Source organism: Macrobrachium rosenbergii, chromosome 42, assembly GCF_040412425.1.
Source record: "Macrobrachium rosenbergii isolate ZJJX-2024 chromosome 42, ASM4041242v1, whole genome shotgun sequence".
NCBI classification, from domain to species: domain Eukaryota; kingdom Metazoa; phylum Arthropoda; class Malacostraca; order Decapoda; family Palaemonidae; genus Macrobrachium; species Macrobrachium rosenbergii.
The window spans coordinates 23,281,956-23,302,366 of NC_089782.1; the positions used below are offsets into that span (position 1 = coordinate 23,281,956).

The 20,411-nt window shown below is 34.3% G+C and overlaps 1 protein-coding gene across 1 annotated transcript in view; it reads right to left on the minus strand.

Annotated features, from left to right (window-relative positions):
- Positions 1-945: 945 nt before the first annotated feature.
- LOC136827761 (uncharacterized) overlaps positions 946-20,411 on the minus strand; it is a 135,927-nt gene continuing 116,461 nt past the window's right edge. The window contains 10 exon segments of the mRNA XM_067085223.1: positions 946-1,081; positions 5,924-6,525; positions 13,658-13,794; positions 14,958-15,135; positions 16,336-16,488; positions 17,012-17,118; positions 17,827-17,949; positions 18,696-18,804; positions 19,025-19,134; positions 20,111-20,247. Of these exon segments, the coding sequence (XP_066941324.1) occupies positions 5,964-6,525; positions 13,658-13,794; positions 14,958-15,135; positions 16,336-16,488; positions 17,012-17,118; positions 17,827-17,949; positions 18,696-18,804; positions 19,025-19,134; positions 20,111-20,247 (1,616 nt within the window). The 3' untranslated portion in view covers positions 946-1,081; positions 5,924-5,963.

The window sequence follows — 20,411 nt, forward strand, 5'->3', positions numbered from 1 at the left end:
TGTCCGAAATACACAATATGATGTTAATTCTTCTAACAAATTAGATTATAATTTAATTCAGGTGTACTTTCACAAAACTGAACATTAATCACTTTTGGAAGTGAGTGAAAATAAAAGTTGGTTATCAAAATAACATCAATTATGTACTGATACCAAAAAAGTAGAATTTTTGACAAAATTATTGGTTCCAGTTCGTTGTGACATCTTGGTAAGTGTTCTGTATTGACAGCAAGTGACAAAGACAAGATAAGCGTCTTGTATTGGTTGAAATTCACAACATATACGTGTCTAAATAAACAAGTTTTTTTAAACAGTCTTCCATGCATATGAGAATTATAAGCAGCTTTCCATGAATCGGAATCCTCTTGATGGGTGGGAATGGAAATCACTGACTATGACAAGATTTGACAACTTTCTGGGCTGAATTTACTCCGTAAATCTAATGTCAGATTTATTTTAACACTACGATTATTCATAATATCACACACTGTTATTCATTTGTAACACGCAATTCCTTTTTGTCAGGGTTAAATTAAGAAAACTTCCGAAGCAGCACTTTTTTTCTGTTGGGGTTAGGGAAATCACCAGTGTCTTTCAAGAACAGTTTTTTAGTCTGAGTCAATAACATTTTTTGTGGCTCACTGAGTTCCTTTCTCCCGCGTTTAAAAACATTTTAATCAGTTTCATTTTGACAATTCCCGAGTCCTAAAATGCTTCTTGTAAGCCATCCAAGTTTTTTTTTACAAAGAAAACTTCAAATTTATTTTTTATCATCACAATTTCTTTCAGTTATGTACCAAATTCAATAACACTTTCTGAGGCAACTAAAATTTAATATCAGTCAAATTCTGAATTTGTACACACTTTTTGCCACAGTAGAACCACACGCACTCTGATCGCCTCTTATTCGAAATAGTCGACGGGACCGTCGTTTGAGAAGTGATAGGACCTCCGGATGAGGACGTGCTTCTGGTCTTCCTTCATAGGAGGCGTGTTGGGAAGGGCGGTGGTCTCTTCTGCAGAAGGGATGACGGTGGTTGTCCTTTCCTCTTTGGTAGCATAGTTCTTCGGTTCAGAAGAGCTAGAAATTGAAGTAACCAGTTGTTAGGAGCATTTTTTGGTTTCCCAGAGAATATTAGAAATGCGTTTGCAAAGGTAGAATAACTTTTTACTTTTTTATGCAAAACAAAGTTAATTTCATCACTATTCACCATTAGGTTTTCGAGAGAATAAAACAAATACTTTTGCTGAGGTAGAATAACTTTTTACTTTGCTATGTAATATAAGGGAAATTTTATCACAATACATTATAAAGCTGAGACATGAGTTATGAGACAGAATTTGAATTATACTGAATGTATTTGGACTTTCAATTGAGGCAATATCTTAATATATCAAACCTGCCTTCAAAAATCTTAATTCTTATGCTTTATCCTTACAAAAAGAATTATATTTAAAGATGTGCACTAAGATCTAAGGATACATTGGGCGATTTTTATTATAAGCTGCATGTTTAAAATTGCGTTTAAAGGAAGCTGCTTATAGATTTTAGGTTCTTCGAAAATTATTTAACTACTGTATTTTAGTGTTTTTCCATATATACACGTACGCACACACACACCCACACAAATACATATAAATATATATATATATATATATATATATATATATATATATATATATATATATATTATTTATATATAAATAAATATATATACTATATATATATATATATATATATATACTGTATATACTGTATGTATATATATATATATATATATATATATATATATATATATATATATATATATATATATATACATATGTAATATATATATAATATACTATATATATTTATATATATATATATATATATATAATATATATACAATACATATATACCACTACATGCACATACTCGCACATACAGTTCATACACGCATTGTTATATACATGCAAGAGTAATCTTAGGTGCTAAGCTCATTCAAGGCTCTACATTTTAGTAACGGTAAAGCGGAAGCTTAATAGTTTCTTAAAGGGGAAAGTCAAATCGGCTATGCTATAAAATAAGGATGAAAATACAAATTGCAAAATCAACGAGCGATTCCAAATTCCAAAATCTGACTCGCAACGCATCGATTCAAGATGACAATGAACATATAGATCTTGTCATAATTCTGCTTGTTTTAATGTCTCCATATTGAACAACCATTATTGATACCGTGCTTTACGCTGTACGGCGAAGAGCTAGTCAGTTGGATGTCAAAGGTTAATTCTCTTGGGATGAAGCTACTAGCACTATGACCTTCTCCCTGGACGCAATCCACAACAGTCGACTAACTGCCAGGTGCATAATTCACCATTTAGGTCAACGAGGGCAAAAAGGGATATAACGGGGACTGCCCAACACGATCTGACTAGCTAAGAATCAAATCTAGGATCTGTACCCTGACAACTGTTCTATATAAAATAAATGAATAGATTATATATACATATACACATATACTGCATATATATGTGTACATACTCGTATGTATATATATACATACATTATATATTATATATATATATATATATATATATATATATATATATATATATATATATATATATATATATATATATATATATATACATTTATATTCATTAAACCAATTTGATACCATCACCGATGGGGCACAAATGTGCTCATAAGAAAGCAGAAAGCCAATGCCATGTAAAACCTTTTCAAAACATGCTGTGGTGACTTCATTAACTAAAAATATTATTTAATTTCTCTGGGAGTTCGCACTAATTTCCGGAACATGGATTACAATCGGTATAAGTGCATATACAGTATGTTTAAAATTTTTTTTTCTTATCTCTGTCTGAATGTAGACTAATACACGCTAATATCAGCCACCAACGCTCCCACAAGATAAGAAGAATATGACACCCAAGTGTTAGGAGATATATGTATAATTTTTGTAGACAGCAGATTAAGCACAATCCAAGGAAGTTAGCGGAGTTGTGGGAGGGCGGGGTTCAGTACTAGGAAAATGTTATATTTATTTTTATAGCCTCTTAAAATGCTGCAGGCTCTACTTTGAAATAATGGTGGGGGATTCTCATAAAGCTGTTTCTTAGACAGAGGTATTATTTAGTCAGCAGGTCCTTTGCCTGCACCTTTGTTGCACTGCTAACAGTTAAGAAGTTACAGTGAAGAGAGATAAGTGATTCCCCGCTTTCGACTTACATATTTATTTATGAAGGGCTTGAACACTCCAGTCCAGATCCTGAGCCATTTATTATGAGTTGGATCTTAGCTTTTTATTGCTGTCTGATGCCGGGTCATATATCCGGCTTCCACTGTCTAAAATATACAGAACAGTTGCTATGCACAGTAACATCAGGAGTGATCTGTCATCTCATCTAGATGAATGTCATATTTTTATCACACTGAAAGCATTATCACTTTTGGCTTTCTTGTATGCAATGTGTGCCTTCCCATTAAATGCGTATTAAAATTAGACATAGGAACTTAAATCTTGACAGAGAAATTATATCGTTTCTCATTTTAAGTGCCATTTCATAATTATTTTTTCATCTGAGATTTATATATAAAGCACCGAAGCTTGAGTAACTGAACCTCTCACTACTATAAACATTTTAGACGATCAGGTCACTAACTTGACTTGGAGAGATCGCATAGTTCAAATTGTAGCGTTCTGAAGCTGTAATTTCTTTTCTCCATCCCAACATTACAGATGTATGCTGGTGTAATTCATTAGTTTCTGGAATACCGCTTTCATTTTTGGAATGCTTAATCTTTTGACTTCATCGCTGGTAAAGGTAAAAAAAAAAAATAAAGCAGTCCTTTTCTGGCTGCTGAAAGGTGGTGGTTTCTCAGTCTTCTAAGTCATATTTCGGTCAATGTTCCTTCGACTTCAAAGGGAGAGGTCCTCCTCCTTCTATCTGGCAACCTCGTAACGCATACCAGGCCACCTTTTCCCACATTTATGCCATGAAATTCTATATTCCTCAGGTTACGAAGTTCGGCACTCCTTTATTTCTGTAGCCAAGCTTGGGAAAGTTCTTCTTGTCTGATCGTCCTGATTTTCATGGCTTTTCATCCCTTGGGAAGCAAGTGAATCCCTCTGTTGGGCATTATGCCCAATTGTTACTTACGCTTATTATTTCTAGTTTTCTATGGCCTTGGCTAAAAACGGGAAATTGGATGCCTGTCAAATTGACTTTTACATTTAAAAAGTCCTCACATAATTGTATGTAAATGAAAGTGTGTAAATCTCGATCTGAGGCTTCAATTTTAGGTCCTGGACGATTTTTTCGACCACTGAAATGGCAGGCCTCCCAACATATTTTGAAATGAACCAGTAGCTTGTCTCAGATTACTCCTCTGCACTTAAATGAGAGTGTAGGGATCCCGATGTGTTGGCGCAGCAGTAGCGATTAGGTTGCACTATAAAACAATAGGCTTTGGACACAATAGGTAGCAATTCTACCCACAAAATTAAAAGTTCATGGGTATGGGTATATGGAACTTCTCTTGGTGAATAAATATCTTGGTGAAAATCTTATTTGCTGATGTTGACATGAAGGTTGTAATATTATCAAAATGAGAAGGGTTTCATTTGCAAAGCCATCCTATACAATTCATAGTTCGTGAAGATTTATCTAGCTTTTAATGATTTTATACTGAGCTTAAAATTACGTTTAATTATCATCTCTGACCTTGTGGCAAAGGTGGGATGTCCTGAAGCAAGTTTGGGCCTGGGAGTGGCGAATTTTATTTTTCCTATATGCATTGGCTCATGTGTTCCCACAGTGAAGCAATCGCAACTACCATTGTCTCTAGGATAACCTACGGTTAATATTATCCATAATGAAACTTCCCTCTTTCATTGATTTGTCGTTAATATTGCCTAGTCAGTGTGGACATTAAAAGGATCTTGACTAGGATGGAAATTTAAGATTAGAATCAAACAAAAATATCGCCTGTTTCCCACTAATTAATTTTACTTACAGGAAATTGTCTGATTCAGACATTACCAAGTAAGGGCAGGGAGGCAGACACAGGATAACAGGACTTTTGTAATAACATGCAAATATCATGCGCTATGTACAGAATTTACATGCAAAGTAACGTTAAAATCTAATAGTGATCTACATGCAAACATGCAGAGTTGCAAGAACAACAACAACAGACGCATTCGAGTTCATGCTTCAAGAACAGACTATCAAGTTACATTCCAGAGCGGATGTGGTCAGCAAGGAATAGCAACATTATCAGTTGCAGAAGCATATTTTATGGTCTTGACTGAAGCAATGGAATTGAATAAGATGAAACCATGATAATGAATAACCTTCTTCATACATACAAGGTACAGTTGCCTAACGCTGTGATAAATATCTGGAGAATAACTAAGAATTTTGTGAGAAATTCCCTGGGAAAGCTGGTATCTCAACATAATTTTGAATTCCAAAGCAAATTCACTCCAAGAAGGCGTGGAAGATATAGAGTGATACCAGAATGAAAGTATACAAAAGAAATGTATTAATGCCGCACTCACAAATAAGCTCGCAAGGATATACAGAAAACATGAGGAATTTATTGGATTTGGAATCACACTCAAAGACCTTTGTGGTGCCCATAAGTTTGCTCAGTCGATTATCAGAAAAACTCTGGAGGCAAAAGAGGATAAAAATAGGGATGCTGGTCACTTAACTCTGTGGAAGGAAAAGTGCATTAAACCAAGTTTTCATTCGACAGATCAATACAAAGTTGCAAATAAGAAAAATTAGAAGCTACATCATTCTCAGTTGTGGCTGAAGAAAAGAAAGGTCGCTGATGGAAAGAGGAGGAGAAGGAGGGGGAGGGGGGGGAGGAGGAGGATGAAGAGGAAACAGAAGCCAATGAGCGCACCAGAATCTCCAAAAGATGATTCTTTCACTCAGTCTGAAGATCATCTCTCCTTTGCAGATGTTGATGGTGAAGTTCTGCTGTGTTCAGCATCAAGTGACCTTTTGTTAGCAATTTCAGCGCCAGGTCTCGGGGTTAATATGGCATTAACGTTCACAGGCAGAGTTCCAACTTCGTCTAAATTCTTGGGTGACAATGTGCGGCTGTTGTCACTCTGCCCTGAGACTGCGCGGGAATAGTTGCTCAAACGGGAAGTTGTCTGGCGCTTAACATTTTGTGGAGACTCAGAGACGCTCTTTGGACTGCTAAGGGGCAGGGCTACAGGATCTGGCATATCAGTTGAGTCTCGGTCGGCATCCAGGCTCAGGGGCAACCTCTCAATATCCTGAGATCTCTGAGAACTAAGAGAATTCAAGAGCTTAGTCTCAGTCGAGTTTTTGGTGAGGAAAATGCTACGAGGTCTGCTGCCTCTCGACACTGTTTTGCTTCTGATCATGAAATTTGTGACACCAACAGAGCGGGCAGAGGGTGGTTTGCCGCTCTCGGGCGAGCCGCCTGGTTTGGTGTTTGGTACAGGGGGTTTGGTGCCTACTGGAGTGATAAACCTGTCGGTGGAAACATGGAAAGTTCTGCACTTGAACAACATCAGAGTCCTTACTGCTATGAGCTTAGGTCTTACAATGGACCGAGCTGTGCCTAGTCGATTCTAGACTAGGCCTACTTTTGCTTGTACAGAAATGGTTCCAATGGTTTATTTTAATAAACAATGCAAGAATTGGAAATGTTAAGCTATCAAGCAAACACACACAAGTAATATAATTATGAAAGGAAACAGACATATTAGTGTATCTAGTATTGGCTGATGAGACTTAATCTTTGGAGAGTAATCAAGAATATTCCACATAAGTTCCTTTCTCTTGTAATGAATTTTAGATACAAAATCTTTCCTTTTTAATCCCAGAACTTCAATATCAAATCTTGATTCCAGCAACTGTAAAAACTATCTAAGGCGTCACTGCAGTGTCGCACTCAGGTTAATGGAGCGAAATTCCACAATAGTATGAAATGTCTGGAAAAATATATATTTAGTAACTTTTCTCTAGTTTTATCAAACTTAAAAAAAATACTATGGAGTGTGAAGGTATGTTCAAAACATACTTTTACGTTTCATAGCACTTTTGCTTTAGTTTGATAACGCTAACGAAAGTTACTAAACATATATTTTTCTTGGTATTTCATATTTCCTTCCATTAAAACTACTCACTATTTTTCACCTTCAAGATTATAACTCTTCTACAAAAAAAAAATTATAATTCTCCTACAAAAATGTACTTAAATCTATATCAATTTGCATTTATCTACTAATGAACACACGCACTAAACACCACAAAGAAAATTCTTACCTATAAAACGTACAATGGGTCCAGGATACATGAAATAAACAATATCAAATGTTAAATCTCAAAGTCTCTTTACTGTACAGGATTGTTGTTACAACTGTGCATTCTTAGATGTTTCACACCTCTAGGCGATATCATTATGCCTCCATGCAGTTCTTTAGAAGCTCTGAATGTACCATGCAGATTCTATCTACGTTCGTTTAGGTCACTAAGGGCTAGCTGAACTACGCACTTCAAACTACTTTCATTCCTCTAACTACAAGTGGGAAATGCTAAGATTTAGTTTTGAAGTTTAGATTATACAAGTCTCCTTTCCTGCAGGTTGGTTTATTTAGGCATTTTGTTTTATATCTTGGTCGCCTATCTGTTCAGGTAGACAGACAAGTCATATGGTATATTGTTCCCCAGCTTCTCAAAATGAACAAATTCCAAATGTGAGCTAAATGACTGATAGTTAATCCCACATCATGGTTTCTGAGGTCATGAGGTTGGCTGCAAGGGAGTTTAGGTAAGGTACAAAACCACAGAAATTGATTCAGTCCTCAGTAAATTTCTTAATTCATAAAATCACAGTGGAAGACAGGTGTGGACAGATGCAACCTTTCTGAGTGTTTTATAATTCCCATATCCCAAGAATAAAAGTAGCAATATAGCAAACATTAGCTCTAGAAAATTATGCTACGCAACTGCAATGCTGTAGATAGGGTAATCTGAATTTGGAAGAAAATACAAAACAATAAGACTTTTAACTTGTTGCAACTGTCTACACTGGGTAATCTTCACAAAGAGTGGGGAATTGGTTTCTTCTTATATTAATACATTTTAGAAATTAATTACTTTATACGGCAGTCAGCCACTAGTGCACACCATAACAAGGAAATTTAACTGAAAAGACCAATTTATATGCAAAGGGAAGGCTTTCACAATGAAAAAATATAATACCATTTCAAGACAATGAAGATACATGTAAACTCCTTTACTCTGAAAACTGTTAGTAACTTGTCTTTGGGAACCTATAACCTCTAGAAACCATTTACATCGATATTACATTACATGAGAAATATTTGTCTGTCGAACCCCAAGTAAAATAAGCGGGTTTATTTACACTTTCTCCAGTTATGCAAGTGCACTTCTGTTGCAGAACTGACGTATTCGCCGAAGTACGGAACGACATGATTAAAAGGTACCAGGAGTATTCCTGTCAGTCACCCACTGTCTATGTACAGTGAAATTTATGGGGAAGCGTTCCAATCTACGTCAAAATATGACCTTCACTGGGGGGAAAAATGAAAGCCTATCACTGAGTGAAGAGAGAGGATTACTGCCTGGCATGTGATAAGAGATGTATTATACAAATACAGATGACAACATTACACTAAAAGCTTTAGAGTTGACCTCGAAGCACTAAACGACATCTGCATGATAATGAATGGAATATTCCTGAAGAAGTGCTAACCTTCGAGGGACATACAGAGAGAGGAAGTGGTTCTACTGATGGACCACAGACATATGTTTTCCTTTGAGCGGATCGCAGTCACGAAACCTGTAACATCTTATCATAAGTTAACAGAGAAATCATTTTTCTGTTTTGTTTCTTGTTGTGCCTGTGTTTGCTCTGGGGCGTGATAGATCAGCTGTTGGTGCAGGATGTCGCTGTTGGTGTTACTGTTGTTTTTTTATTGTTGTTGTGACCCGTACAAATTCCATGTTGTTCTTTGTGTAAAACCAAGGCCTGTTGTCTGCTTCTCCCAATCTTTGTCCTTTTTTTTTAATGACTACTGTTGCTTAACATTAGAAGAGCTTAACATTGCAATAATGATTCTACTGTTCTCAGTTTTATATATATATATTATATATATATATATATATATATATATATATATATATATATATATATATATATATATATATATATATATATATATGTATGTGTGTGTGTGTGTGTGTGTATATGTGTGTATGTATATGTGTGCTTATTTAAAATCTGTGTATATTTCCGTGGTACTCATTCAGTTATGCAAATGTTAATTTTTTTAATTATTCTGTTTTACCTTCAGCATATTTTAAGCATGTATTTGTGTAGGCATTCACCATTTTCACTCGATGTTTTCTAAGGAATGTTATCAATACTCTACAAAGGTCTGTACCACTAATGATCTGAACAAACTAACACTGCTTTATCTTGTTCAGTGTAGAACTGAAATAGTATGAGTAACGGTATTTTTAATTTGTTTTTATGCACTGGGGGTTTTAAAGCAATATATGGCAACAGTAACAGGACAAATAATGTAAGAAAGAACAAAATTTATACAGAACCTTAATATGTGGCAAATGGTTTCTTTCAAATTAAACAGTATACATGTCTGGTAAATCTGGTTATGTAAGTGAAACTGGGACTGAAAATGTATTTGTGCGTATAATTATGTATATTACATTCTGCACCTGTTTTTTTAAAATTTGTTTTATTTCTTTGCTGTTTTCCGTTGTCTTCCGAAGAGGACTAGTAAAGAGAAGAACATTTCAAATTTCACATGTGCTACAAAACTTGAGGAACGTAACATGCTTTAGACATTTAGTTGAAAAATGGCTCTTAAAGTGCTCCATCGGCAATTTCTTTGATATCATGCTATAAAAATTATACAAAAAAATTTATTTGAGTAATAAACACATTTTAGGTAAAAACTCAAAAATTTATAGCAAAATAGGAAACATAAATAATCCCATACCACAATATATATATATATATATATATATATATATATATATATATATATATATATATATATATAGATATATATATATATACATATATAAATATATATATATATATATTATATATATATGGTATTTATATTAACATATACATTAACATTTTATCTTTGCAAATACCTTTTAACTTTTACACTGCAAAGCCATGAGAAAATTTAGTTTGAAATTTGATGTAAAGCAACTGTTTGCCAGAAATGAATAGTTAAAGTTATCTACAAATTCTAAACTGAAAAAATGGGAAACAATTGATTTAGAATCAGTAATGACTTGAGAACTCTTAACTGATGGGCCTACCTTCTTAAAAGCTAAATAAAATACCATAAGGAAATAACGTGACGTTTTAAACAACTGAAAATAATGTGATATTTAGAATAACTACAGCTACAGGGGCTGTTGAATAATGTCGAACCCGAACCGTATTTAAACCTACCAATATATATATATCCCATAGTTTCCTTATCTCTTGATTACGGATATAAGCAAATCAGTGCAAATTCCCGTTTTCTATGTTTTCAGTGTGTTGCCAGTTATACTGTTTTAGGACAATTTCATAACATTTAATCTGTATCATTTTGACCGCTGTGACTGGGAACTTCAGTAATGTGCGCATTTCGACAGATCTTTCACTGGCTATACTTATCGTCAGAAACGACTGAACCTAGCTAAGACAACTGTCTGTCATCTAAAGAAATGAAGCTGAGAGAGAGAGAGAGAGAGAGAGTTAATTTACCTAACCTTAGTTCACAGAGACATAGATTAGCAATCTGGTCCCTAGGCATTTCACCAGGAGCTGATAGAAGATTACTGCTGCTATTAATGCCAATATTGTAATGTGTACGCTTTCATTTGTGAAGAACCGAAGAAACAGAAAAGTGTAATATGTATGTGTGTATGTATGTATATATGTATATATATACATATATATATATATATATATATATATATATATATATATATATATATATATATATATACAATATATAATAGAAAAATATAAAAATTAAATCACATTACCCATGTAACTGACACTAATTAGATAATAAAAAATAAATATACAGATCATTAGATAGTCCCTTTAAACTTTATAATCCTATCAATTTCTAGCAAAGAATTGCTTTACAGAAGAACTCTCCAAAAGTAGAATTACAGTATTATATGCATGTATAATACCCTCACAGCTGTACTGTCATGTTAATTTCATTGCAGATAGCTGTAAATAGCATTTAAAAATTATGTTAATTTGTTTATTGCACAATAATATATTCATTAAAAGATAAAAGACTTGATATCCTCACGTACTGAACGAACAAAATATGAAATCAACTGAAAATATTTACTTAAAGCTAACAAGGAAAAATGTATTCATAATTCTGAATTTTGCCTTAAAACAAAACATGAAATCAATTGTTTAACCACATGAATACCGACAGTCAAAAAGCATCAATACAGTAAGTTCAAACAACTAAAAGCACAGAAGGCAGTTTCGTACTCAAGCAAAAGCAAACTACATTCGCTGCACACCACAGACTCATCAAGCACAAATATCTAAGTTCAAAAATATAGCAAAAACACAAAAACATAGCGATATCACAAAAAAATCTGTGACGGCATAAAAAAATTGCCACACTGCTTCAAAAACTACTGTATTGCATTGTCTACTCCTCAAAATGTCTATGCAACCACGACACTGAAAAAAAATCTTCCGTGGTTTAAAAAATTGATGAAAAAAAATTGGCATTCAAAGCGCAATACAGTAAAGGGACATTTAACGGTCAGAGCAAATTTTCTTAATTTCTAGAACCATCTAGAAATAATCGTAATTCATTACATACTTAATGACGAGGTCATTCTTCCTGAGAACCATTATTAGTCTCTAATAATTACTATTACAGAGATAAAACATGCCTAAATATTTTTCTAAAAATGTATTTATCAAGGGCATTTTTTGAGGTCCGTTTTTTCACTGGGTTCCTGGGTCACTTGATACAACCTAGCTTTTGTTTTCATATTTGCTATAAAGGATCTTTCTTTAGCTTTAAGCGCAGCACAGTAGCTTTATCAAGTGTATGTTTCCCAAAAGTTACGCTAATTTCATCATGACTACAAATTTACTAACACAGATGATAACTGTATGACAACTCTACCACGGACAATTGTTCAGCATTTTAGAGTTAATGCCTCGCGTTAACAGATATTAGGAATTAGAGGCATCTGTTAATTAGCCTGGGCTCTTATCAATGTGAGTTTTATCATATGGCTGGTATTTTAGAGACTGTGAATAATGAAATTTAAACTTCTGCTGACATTGCATAAACAAGAAACATAATGCAAGCAATCCTCTGTACAAAATGAAAATTTACATTGCTCATTTTCTCTGTATGATATAAACAGCTAAAGTTTTTTTTTTTAGTCTCCTTCTAATAGGTACTTTAATATATTTCTGACATCTTTTAAGCTTACATTTTTGCTTATAAAAACAATTCACATAATTTAGTAATCTTCTCACAGAACGAAAAATTGTAACTGCATTCATTTTGTATTTGGGCATTTACTCTAATAGTATTCAGGGTCTGTATCTGAGCCCATCATGCAGCTCAGTACTGCAATACACTTTATTACTTGTTATATTTAATTTTGGGCATATTCAGCAATTTGAATCGTTATCACCAGGCTATTGTAGACCCAGACAATAGCCTTACCTACGAAAATTGTTCAGTTTTAATAAGCTACACATTACTACTGGGTCTTCATAAATGGCATGAACAATTATAATATGTACCCTGAAAGTTTCAAAATTCACTGCTAACACTGAAGATTGATTAATATGATGCATAATTATTGAAACTGATAAGACACGTATATATACAGATTTCCTGAAATTAATATGAACAAATTAATTCAAAACTAAGGGTTAACTCACATGACTGACGACTGAAAGGAAATTGGGTTAGAGATCTGTTCATTTAGGAAAAGCTTCCCACAACGCTGAATGTTGTATAATCTTTACATTTGCTTCTTGCAAAGAATCAAATACAAGAAGAAAAACATCCTTCTCCCATATTTTTATGACCAATTTAGCCTTATATTGGCTAAGACTACAGAAATTTAAATGAATACTGGAATAAGCCCAACTGCTACCTGCTCTATATAAGACAGGTTATGCATGATGCCAATGTGATAAAATTTTGAACTGAGCATCTTTCCAGAAACAGTTATTCTAGCAAATTTCCCAGGAAGTCTTGTACCTGATATTACTTCCAAGTAAGTCACAAGCTTCTAATAGAAGAGAAACCACGAAAAAGGGACTGTTTTCGTCTCACTGTTGAATTATCAGCAACAAGCAAAAAAAAATTAAAATGCCACACTTGAAAACATAAAAAAACACACTCAAATGGTATTGTTTCAAGCAGTGTATAAATATAAGAAATCACAGCTTGAGCAAAAAGAAAAAAAATATATGGAACCGAAAAGTTCGGAATATTGTTGCTCTGAAATCATCTGTTGCACTGGCGAAAACTTCCAAAATTGCTGAAATAAATTGCAAACACTCCAATAATGGAAATCTTACCTGGCAGTTACTGCAGAATCTGGAGGGATTCTCGTGGAAACAGGCGCTACTCTGGATTTCCCACTCATGCCAGACAATTCACTCCTTTTGTACGTCAACGCCGTCCCACAGCACAAGCGGTGCATTTTCGATCGGAACTGTCATGGGGCAAAAAGATTACGAACTTCACATTGCATAAGTCTGCATTACAAAACAGTTCAGAACACAAAACATGCTAAATGTTGTCTCGGCTTAATCTTACTGTTCTTATTCAGATAAATGTTTTAACTTTGATAGTTTTCCCATTATTGAAACTTGTACTGGACTACTCCCTGTTTCGCTGTGCCAAAGTCCAGAGGTTTGCTTCATGCCTACTTTAACACCTTACCAAAATTTAAATAAAGACCCGTGCTGTTACAAGGCTGGGTGCATCTACACCAAGCCATCAACATACTCCAGAGCAATTAGTATTCTTAATTTCTTCTTTATATTCAACATTTCTCAAAGTATTGTTCTGTCATCATCAAAGAAATATTTCCCTAACCCTCACATACTGAAGCATCAAAGAAACGTTACTTTTTCCCCTAACCCTCACGCAATGAAGCATCAAAGAAACATTACTTTTTTCCCCTAACCCTCACACGCTGAAGTATCAAAGAAACAATATTTTTTCTCCTAACCTCACACACTGGAAGCATCAAAAACATTACTTTTTCCCCTAACCTCACACGCTGAAGCATCAAAGAAAAAAACATTACTTTTGTCCCCAACCTCACACGCTGAAGCATCAAAGAAACATTACTTTTTTCCCCTATACCTTCACACAATGAAGCGTCAAAGAAACATTACTTTTTTCCCCTAACCCTCACGCAATGAAGCATCAAAGAAACATTACTTTTTTTCCCTAACCCTCACACGCTGAAGTATCAAAGAAACAATATTTTTTTCTCCTAACCCTCACACACTGAAGCATCAAAAAAACATTACTTTTTTCCCCTAACCCTCACACGCTGAAGCATCAAAGAAACATTACTTTTGTCCCCTAACCTCACACGCTGAAGCATCAAAGAAACATTACTTTTTTCCCCTAACCTTCACACAATGAAGCGTCAAAGAAACATTACTTTTTTCCCCTAACCTTCACACAATGAAGCATCAAAGAAACATTACTTTTTCCCCTAACCTTCGCACAATGAAGCATCAAAGAAACATTACTTTTTTCCCCTAACCCTCACACAATGAAGCATCAAAGAAACATTACTTTTTTCCCTAACTCACACAATGAAGCATAAAAAAAACATTACTTTTCCATAGGACTTACCGTATCATCGAGAGATGTCCTGGCACCTACTATGGTGATGGCAAGAATGAGAGTGAAGATGCAGAAGACTGTTCGAAGGCCTGAATTACCAGTCTGGTACGTTGAAATTCCCGTGCCCCAGACGATGGTTAACTCTATGACGAGCGCCATCACGACCCATCGGAGCTTATGGCTGTCGCTGTCGAAATGAAACGGATTCAGTTAGTCACCACTACTCAACTGAAATCATAAATTTGTGGTGTTTGATAGATGACACTTTAAGAATCTTATTTATCGCATGATTAAAGAGTAAGCTTCGGGATAAAGTATAATAAACCATATATAACTGGCAAGGAGTAGTGGTAATGAGTTTTGTAACTATTTACATCTAAATAAGGCACCATACGTTAAGTTTGTTTACACATGAAAGAAAAATTCAGTCATAGTTAAGTAACTGTGAACAGGTACAAATGTAGGTCCTTCCTTCATATTATATATGAAAGAACGAACTACGTTTTGCTTTGAATTTGAAAGCAAGCTTTGTGCTATGGTTCATCTTTTTCATTTATACCATATTATTTTCCGTTTGCAAAGGATTTATGTGAGGGAAAGGAGGCTTATGACTATACTTCTATTTCATTCTTTCGAAACTATATCAATTTGTTTCTACTTTTAAATCATTAATGGCCAAAGGAACTAAGACCATATTATCAGAGGTAAATTGAACTGAATATAGAATTTAGGCCAAAGGCTAAGCACTGGGACCTATGAGGCCATTCAGCGCTGAAACGAAAATTGACAGTAAAAGGTTGGAGAGGCGTAACAAGAGGAAAACCTCGCAGTTATGCTATAAATCAATTGTTAGAAGAGGGTGGAAAGTAAGATGGAAGAGAATATGAAAGGAGGTACAGTAAAAGGAACGAAAGTATATCAGAGGCTATGGATTCAAGAGTAAGCAAAATGGATATCCAGTTGGGAAAATAGACTATGTCAGATAAGATAAGAACATATGCTTTGCAGATACACTTCAAACACATATACCTATATGTATGGATTCAAGAGTATAAGCCTCCTTTCCTACCACCAATCCTTTACGAATGGGAAAAATACAGTATTGCGAAAAAAGAATGAACCATAGCACAAAGCTTTTGTTCCTAACAAGCAACCTCACACTTCTATTGGTCTTTAAGTTTTCCTTATGAAAAACTTTGGTATCTCAGATATAAAAAATGAAACAAGGATATACAGCCCACTGTCAAAAACTTTGATATTACTATGAAACACTCATACAAGGATACAAAGCACTTGGTTATACTTCACGACGGTAACAGATTTTACTTTAAAAATGAGAAAAGGGGGAAATATGGACACAAATCCCAAGTTTACAGAGGAAACTGACCTTTGTCTGCTACGTAGGTTGATATCGATGAGTTCTGGCGGTGTCTCATTGTTAAACATTGTGAGGATAAGAAGAATCAACGAGGCAATGATCAGTATGGCTATGGGTATGGCCTCCCCATATACACCATCTCCTGTGCCATTGAGCCAACAACTGTGGAATAAACATTATTACAGATTTCTTGAAAGAAAACTTAATAAGCTGAGATTAAAAAAAACACAAAGTTTCATGTAAATTGCATGGAAGACTGACTGACACTGAATATAGATTCCTACTTGTGCTCAAGAAATAAAGTTTAAAATATACATACATACACAAATAAGAATATTCAAGATAAATTATATTTTAACATTATTCTTTTCATTTTTCACCTCATGGCCAAACAAAAATAGCCTGCTGGTTGACTTCTTATAGACCTCAAGTCTCGCCATTCCCAGATAAAAATGAATTTAATGTAAATAAGAATCACTAGCATACTCAAACAGGATATTCAAAGTTACAACTCAACAAAGTATTTAATTTTATGCCTAAGAAATATTCTCTTGCATTCAATGAACAGAAAATTTTACAGTACCTTGAAAAGCATAATGTATAGCTAGGAACAGCCTTCATCCATATAGCATATACTGTGGGAATGGCAAATATACAACGCAACCGAAATATCTGCTCTACTTACTTTGACTGGTCATAATCAACATATTTACGATAAGGCACGGCTGCACAGATGGCGACGACTATCAAGGGGACTATCAGACCAAAAGCTATCAGGAGCCAGTTGGATTTCTGCAGAAGAAATGAAACAGAATGCGGTGTTTTAATTATGCAAACAAGCAAATATATAATGAAATACTCAAAGATACTGTTAAGAAAGCCAAGGAAACTGGAAGATAAGGACAGAAGGAAACCAGCTTACAGAGCAGAGGACTGTAATAAAATTATGATTTACTCATACTATTAACAAATTTTACATTGAGCAATATAAAGGCAAATAAAGGATATGAGGACCAGCGCTTTGGATCTGGGAGTGGTCTAAGGCCTTCCAACCAGTAATAAAAGCATTTACGAGTAAGTATAGCTTACTAATGATTACATTTTTTGTGAATTTATTTCTTGGTGAAGACATCATGGATGCCTAAATCAAGTTTGGCAACAGCACAAAAAGTGTGTTTTAACTGGCTTGTTTTATCAAGTTATAAAAGACCTGGCTTTTGAAAAAAAGGTTAAATATTTCGGAAAATCTGTTAGCATACATTATCAGTCCATTGAGATATTTTCCATAACTGGGAAAAATTTAAGATTTCAATCTTGATATATGAAAAGCTCCAAAAAAAACCCTACTAATTAAACTTGTAAAACCTAAGGGGTACGTATCAAAATCCAGCCTGCTAAAATAAAGACAAAAAGAATACAGATTCATTTATAAACATACTAGAAAGTGGACTCACACGTGATGAAAAGAAGAAATGAAAATCAATTCCCTGTGAAATTTACCTGGAACGGGCTACGAATCGGAGTGACCAGAAGATGGGCGTACGTCAAGGACTCCAGCATCAGGAACATGAAGGCACACAAAAACAGGAAGTGAAGCACCACCGCCACAACGATGCAACCCGTCTGAAAATCATAGAGTAGATTAGAATATAGAATTTAGGCCAAAGACCAAGCAATGGGACCTATGAGATCATTCAGCACTGAAACGGAAACTGACAGTCAAAAGGTCTGAAAGTTGTAACAGGAGGAAAACCTCGCAGTTTCACTATGGATAAATTGTTAGGAGAGGGTGGAAAGTAGGATGGAAGAAAGATTATGGAAGGAGGTAAAGCAATAAGAATGAAAGGGATTGCAGCAAGGGGCCGAAGGGACGCTGCAAAGATCCATAAGTAATGCCTACAGTGCACTGCACGAGGTGCACTGACGGCAATACCCCCCTACGGGACTTACAGATGAGACGGTAAAAGGCCAGTAAAAGCAAAGCGTATGGTGGATTGCCATAAGCGATAAAGAAGAACCAAGTGCATGCAATTACTCTTCCATCAGAGTGACTACCTTTCAAATGCCATTATTACAAACAGTACTGTGATACTTGACAGCACTCAGCATTATGCAATAGTAAAAATGATACAAAGCACAAATGTAACTGCCTCATTTTGTTCCTAGCGTATTTCCCTTTCAAATTTTTCTTCATAATCTCTATGAAAAGACCGACTACCTGGCTCTATTTACATTTTACTTTATCTTACCATAAAGGATCCTGACTAGGCAAGAAAAGAGAGGAACACCCATATAACTACATAGCTCCTTTAACATTTAAGAGCCTGACTGATAAATGAGAGGTGTGAAATGAACACTTAATCCTTTACCTCATTTTCGGGCAGAACTGGATTGGGATGGGCCAACATAAGGTTGAGGAAAGCAGCTATGAGAGTTCCCAGAAAGGCCAGCTGCGCTACGCAATCCTGGTAGAACATCCTGTAAAAACAAAGTCATCTTTTTTAGCGAAGTCCCTTTATCTCTGACTCTCTCTAGGGCGGTTTTCAAAATGTAGAATGACGTTAGTTAAATCTTGACTTCTACATGGGACTATCAAAATAGACATTCATTCATTCTACCCATTATGATATAATAAAAATACTAAAAAAAAAAAAACTATCATGGCTGAACCCATTAAGGCAACGTGAGTCTTACTCACCCTGTGGCGAAGAAGAGGAGCATCGTGGTGATACAAGCAGCCACCAATATTGAGCCACAAACCAACGGCATTATATAACTTTGACTGACGGCAACCGAACCGATTGTTAACTGTTGGGAGAAGCAAAATATGAAACAAACATTTCTAACTAATAACATATGTATATACACACACACACACACACACACACATACATATTATATATATATATATATATATATATATATATATATATATATATATATATATATATATATATAATTTAATTTATTGAATATATAGTACAGATCAAAGAAGATAAATATTAAATATAATTTAATAGAGTTGGAGATAATAGATTTCAAAGAAGATAAAAATATAGAATGGGGATAATAAGAGTTGAGTAATAAGACATCAAGGATAGGGAATAAAAAATATAGAGGGTAGAATATAAATAGTATATAGATATATATATATATATATATAGTAACATATATACACATATATATTATATATATATATGTATATGTATATGTATATGTATATACATATATATATATATATATATATATATATATATATATATATATGCATATTTATATATACATACATATATATAAAATAAATATAAATAAATAAAATAATATAGTTATATATATATATATATATATATATATATATATATATATATATATATATATATATGGGTGTTTATGTATATGTGTGTTTGCGCGTGTGCTGATAATTCTCCCACAAAATATATCACAATGTATGTTGATTCCTCAAAATATCAAGTAATCCATTTGAAAAATACAATATCTACTGATGTTAAGAAGAAAAAAATTTGTATCAATAATTCAACAATTCTCAGTTTTTTGCCCATCCCTAATTTGAACAGACAATGTTAATTTTTTTATCATAACAAAAATCACATAGCAGGTAAAAACAAAAATTCATTTTGACACATAACACCAGTGGAACGCACGGCATTACCGTATGTTCATCATTAAAAAATATCAATAAAACTAATTATTATAATTATTATTTACTACCTATCAAATAAAACTGTCATGTTCCCCAAGAGGAAAGACCTTTGAAAAAACGCACCTTATCAGTGATGGCTTTGTTCGTGTCGCTGGAGGTGGCGAGGTCAAACTCCCCAGAGGTCGAGTAGAAGCCGCCTCCCAGGTCGGCCACCAGCTCCATGGTGTACGTCCCATTAGGTTCCAGCCCTGATACCACCACTGCCAACAGGGAAATCTAATCTTTATTTCCATATTAATTTTATTCAAAATGTTCATAAAACATCATGCTCGTGATCTAAACGTAACATCAGATAGAGAAGCATATTGAAACAAATCGAGGCAGTATGATGAAGCAAAATAGCTTTTTGTTACAGCTCTCATAC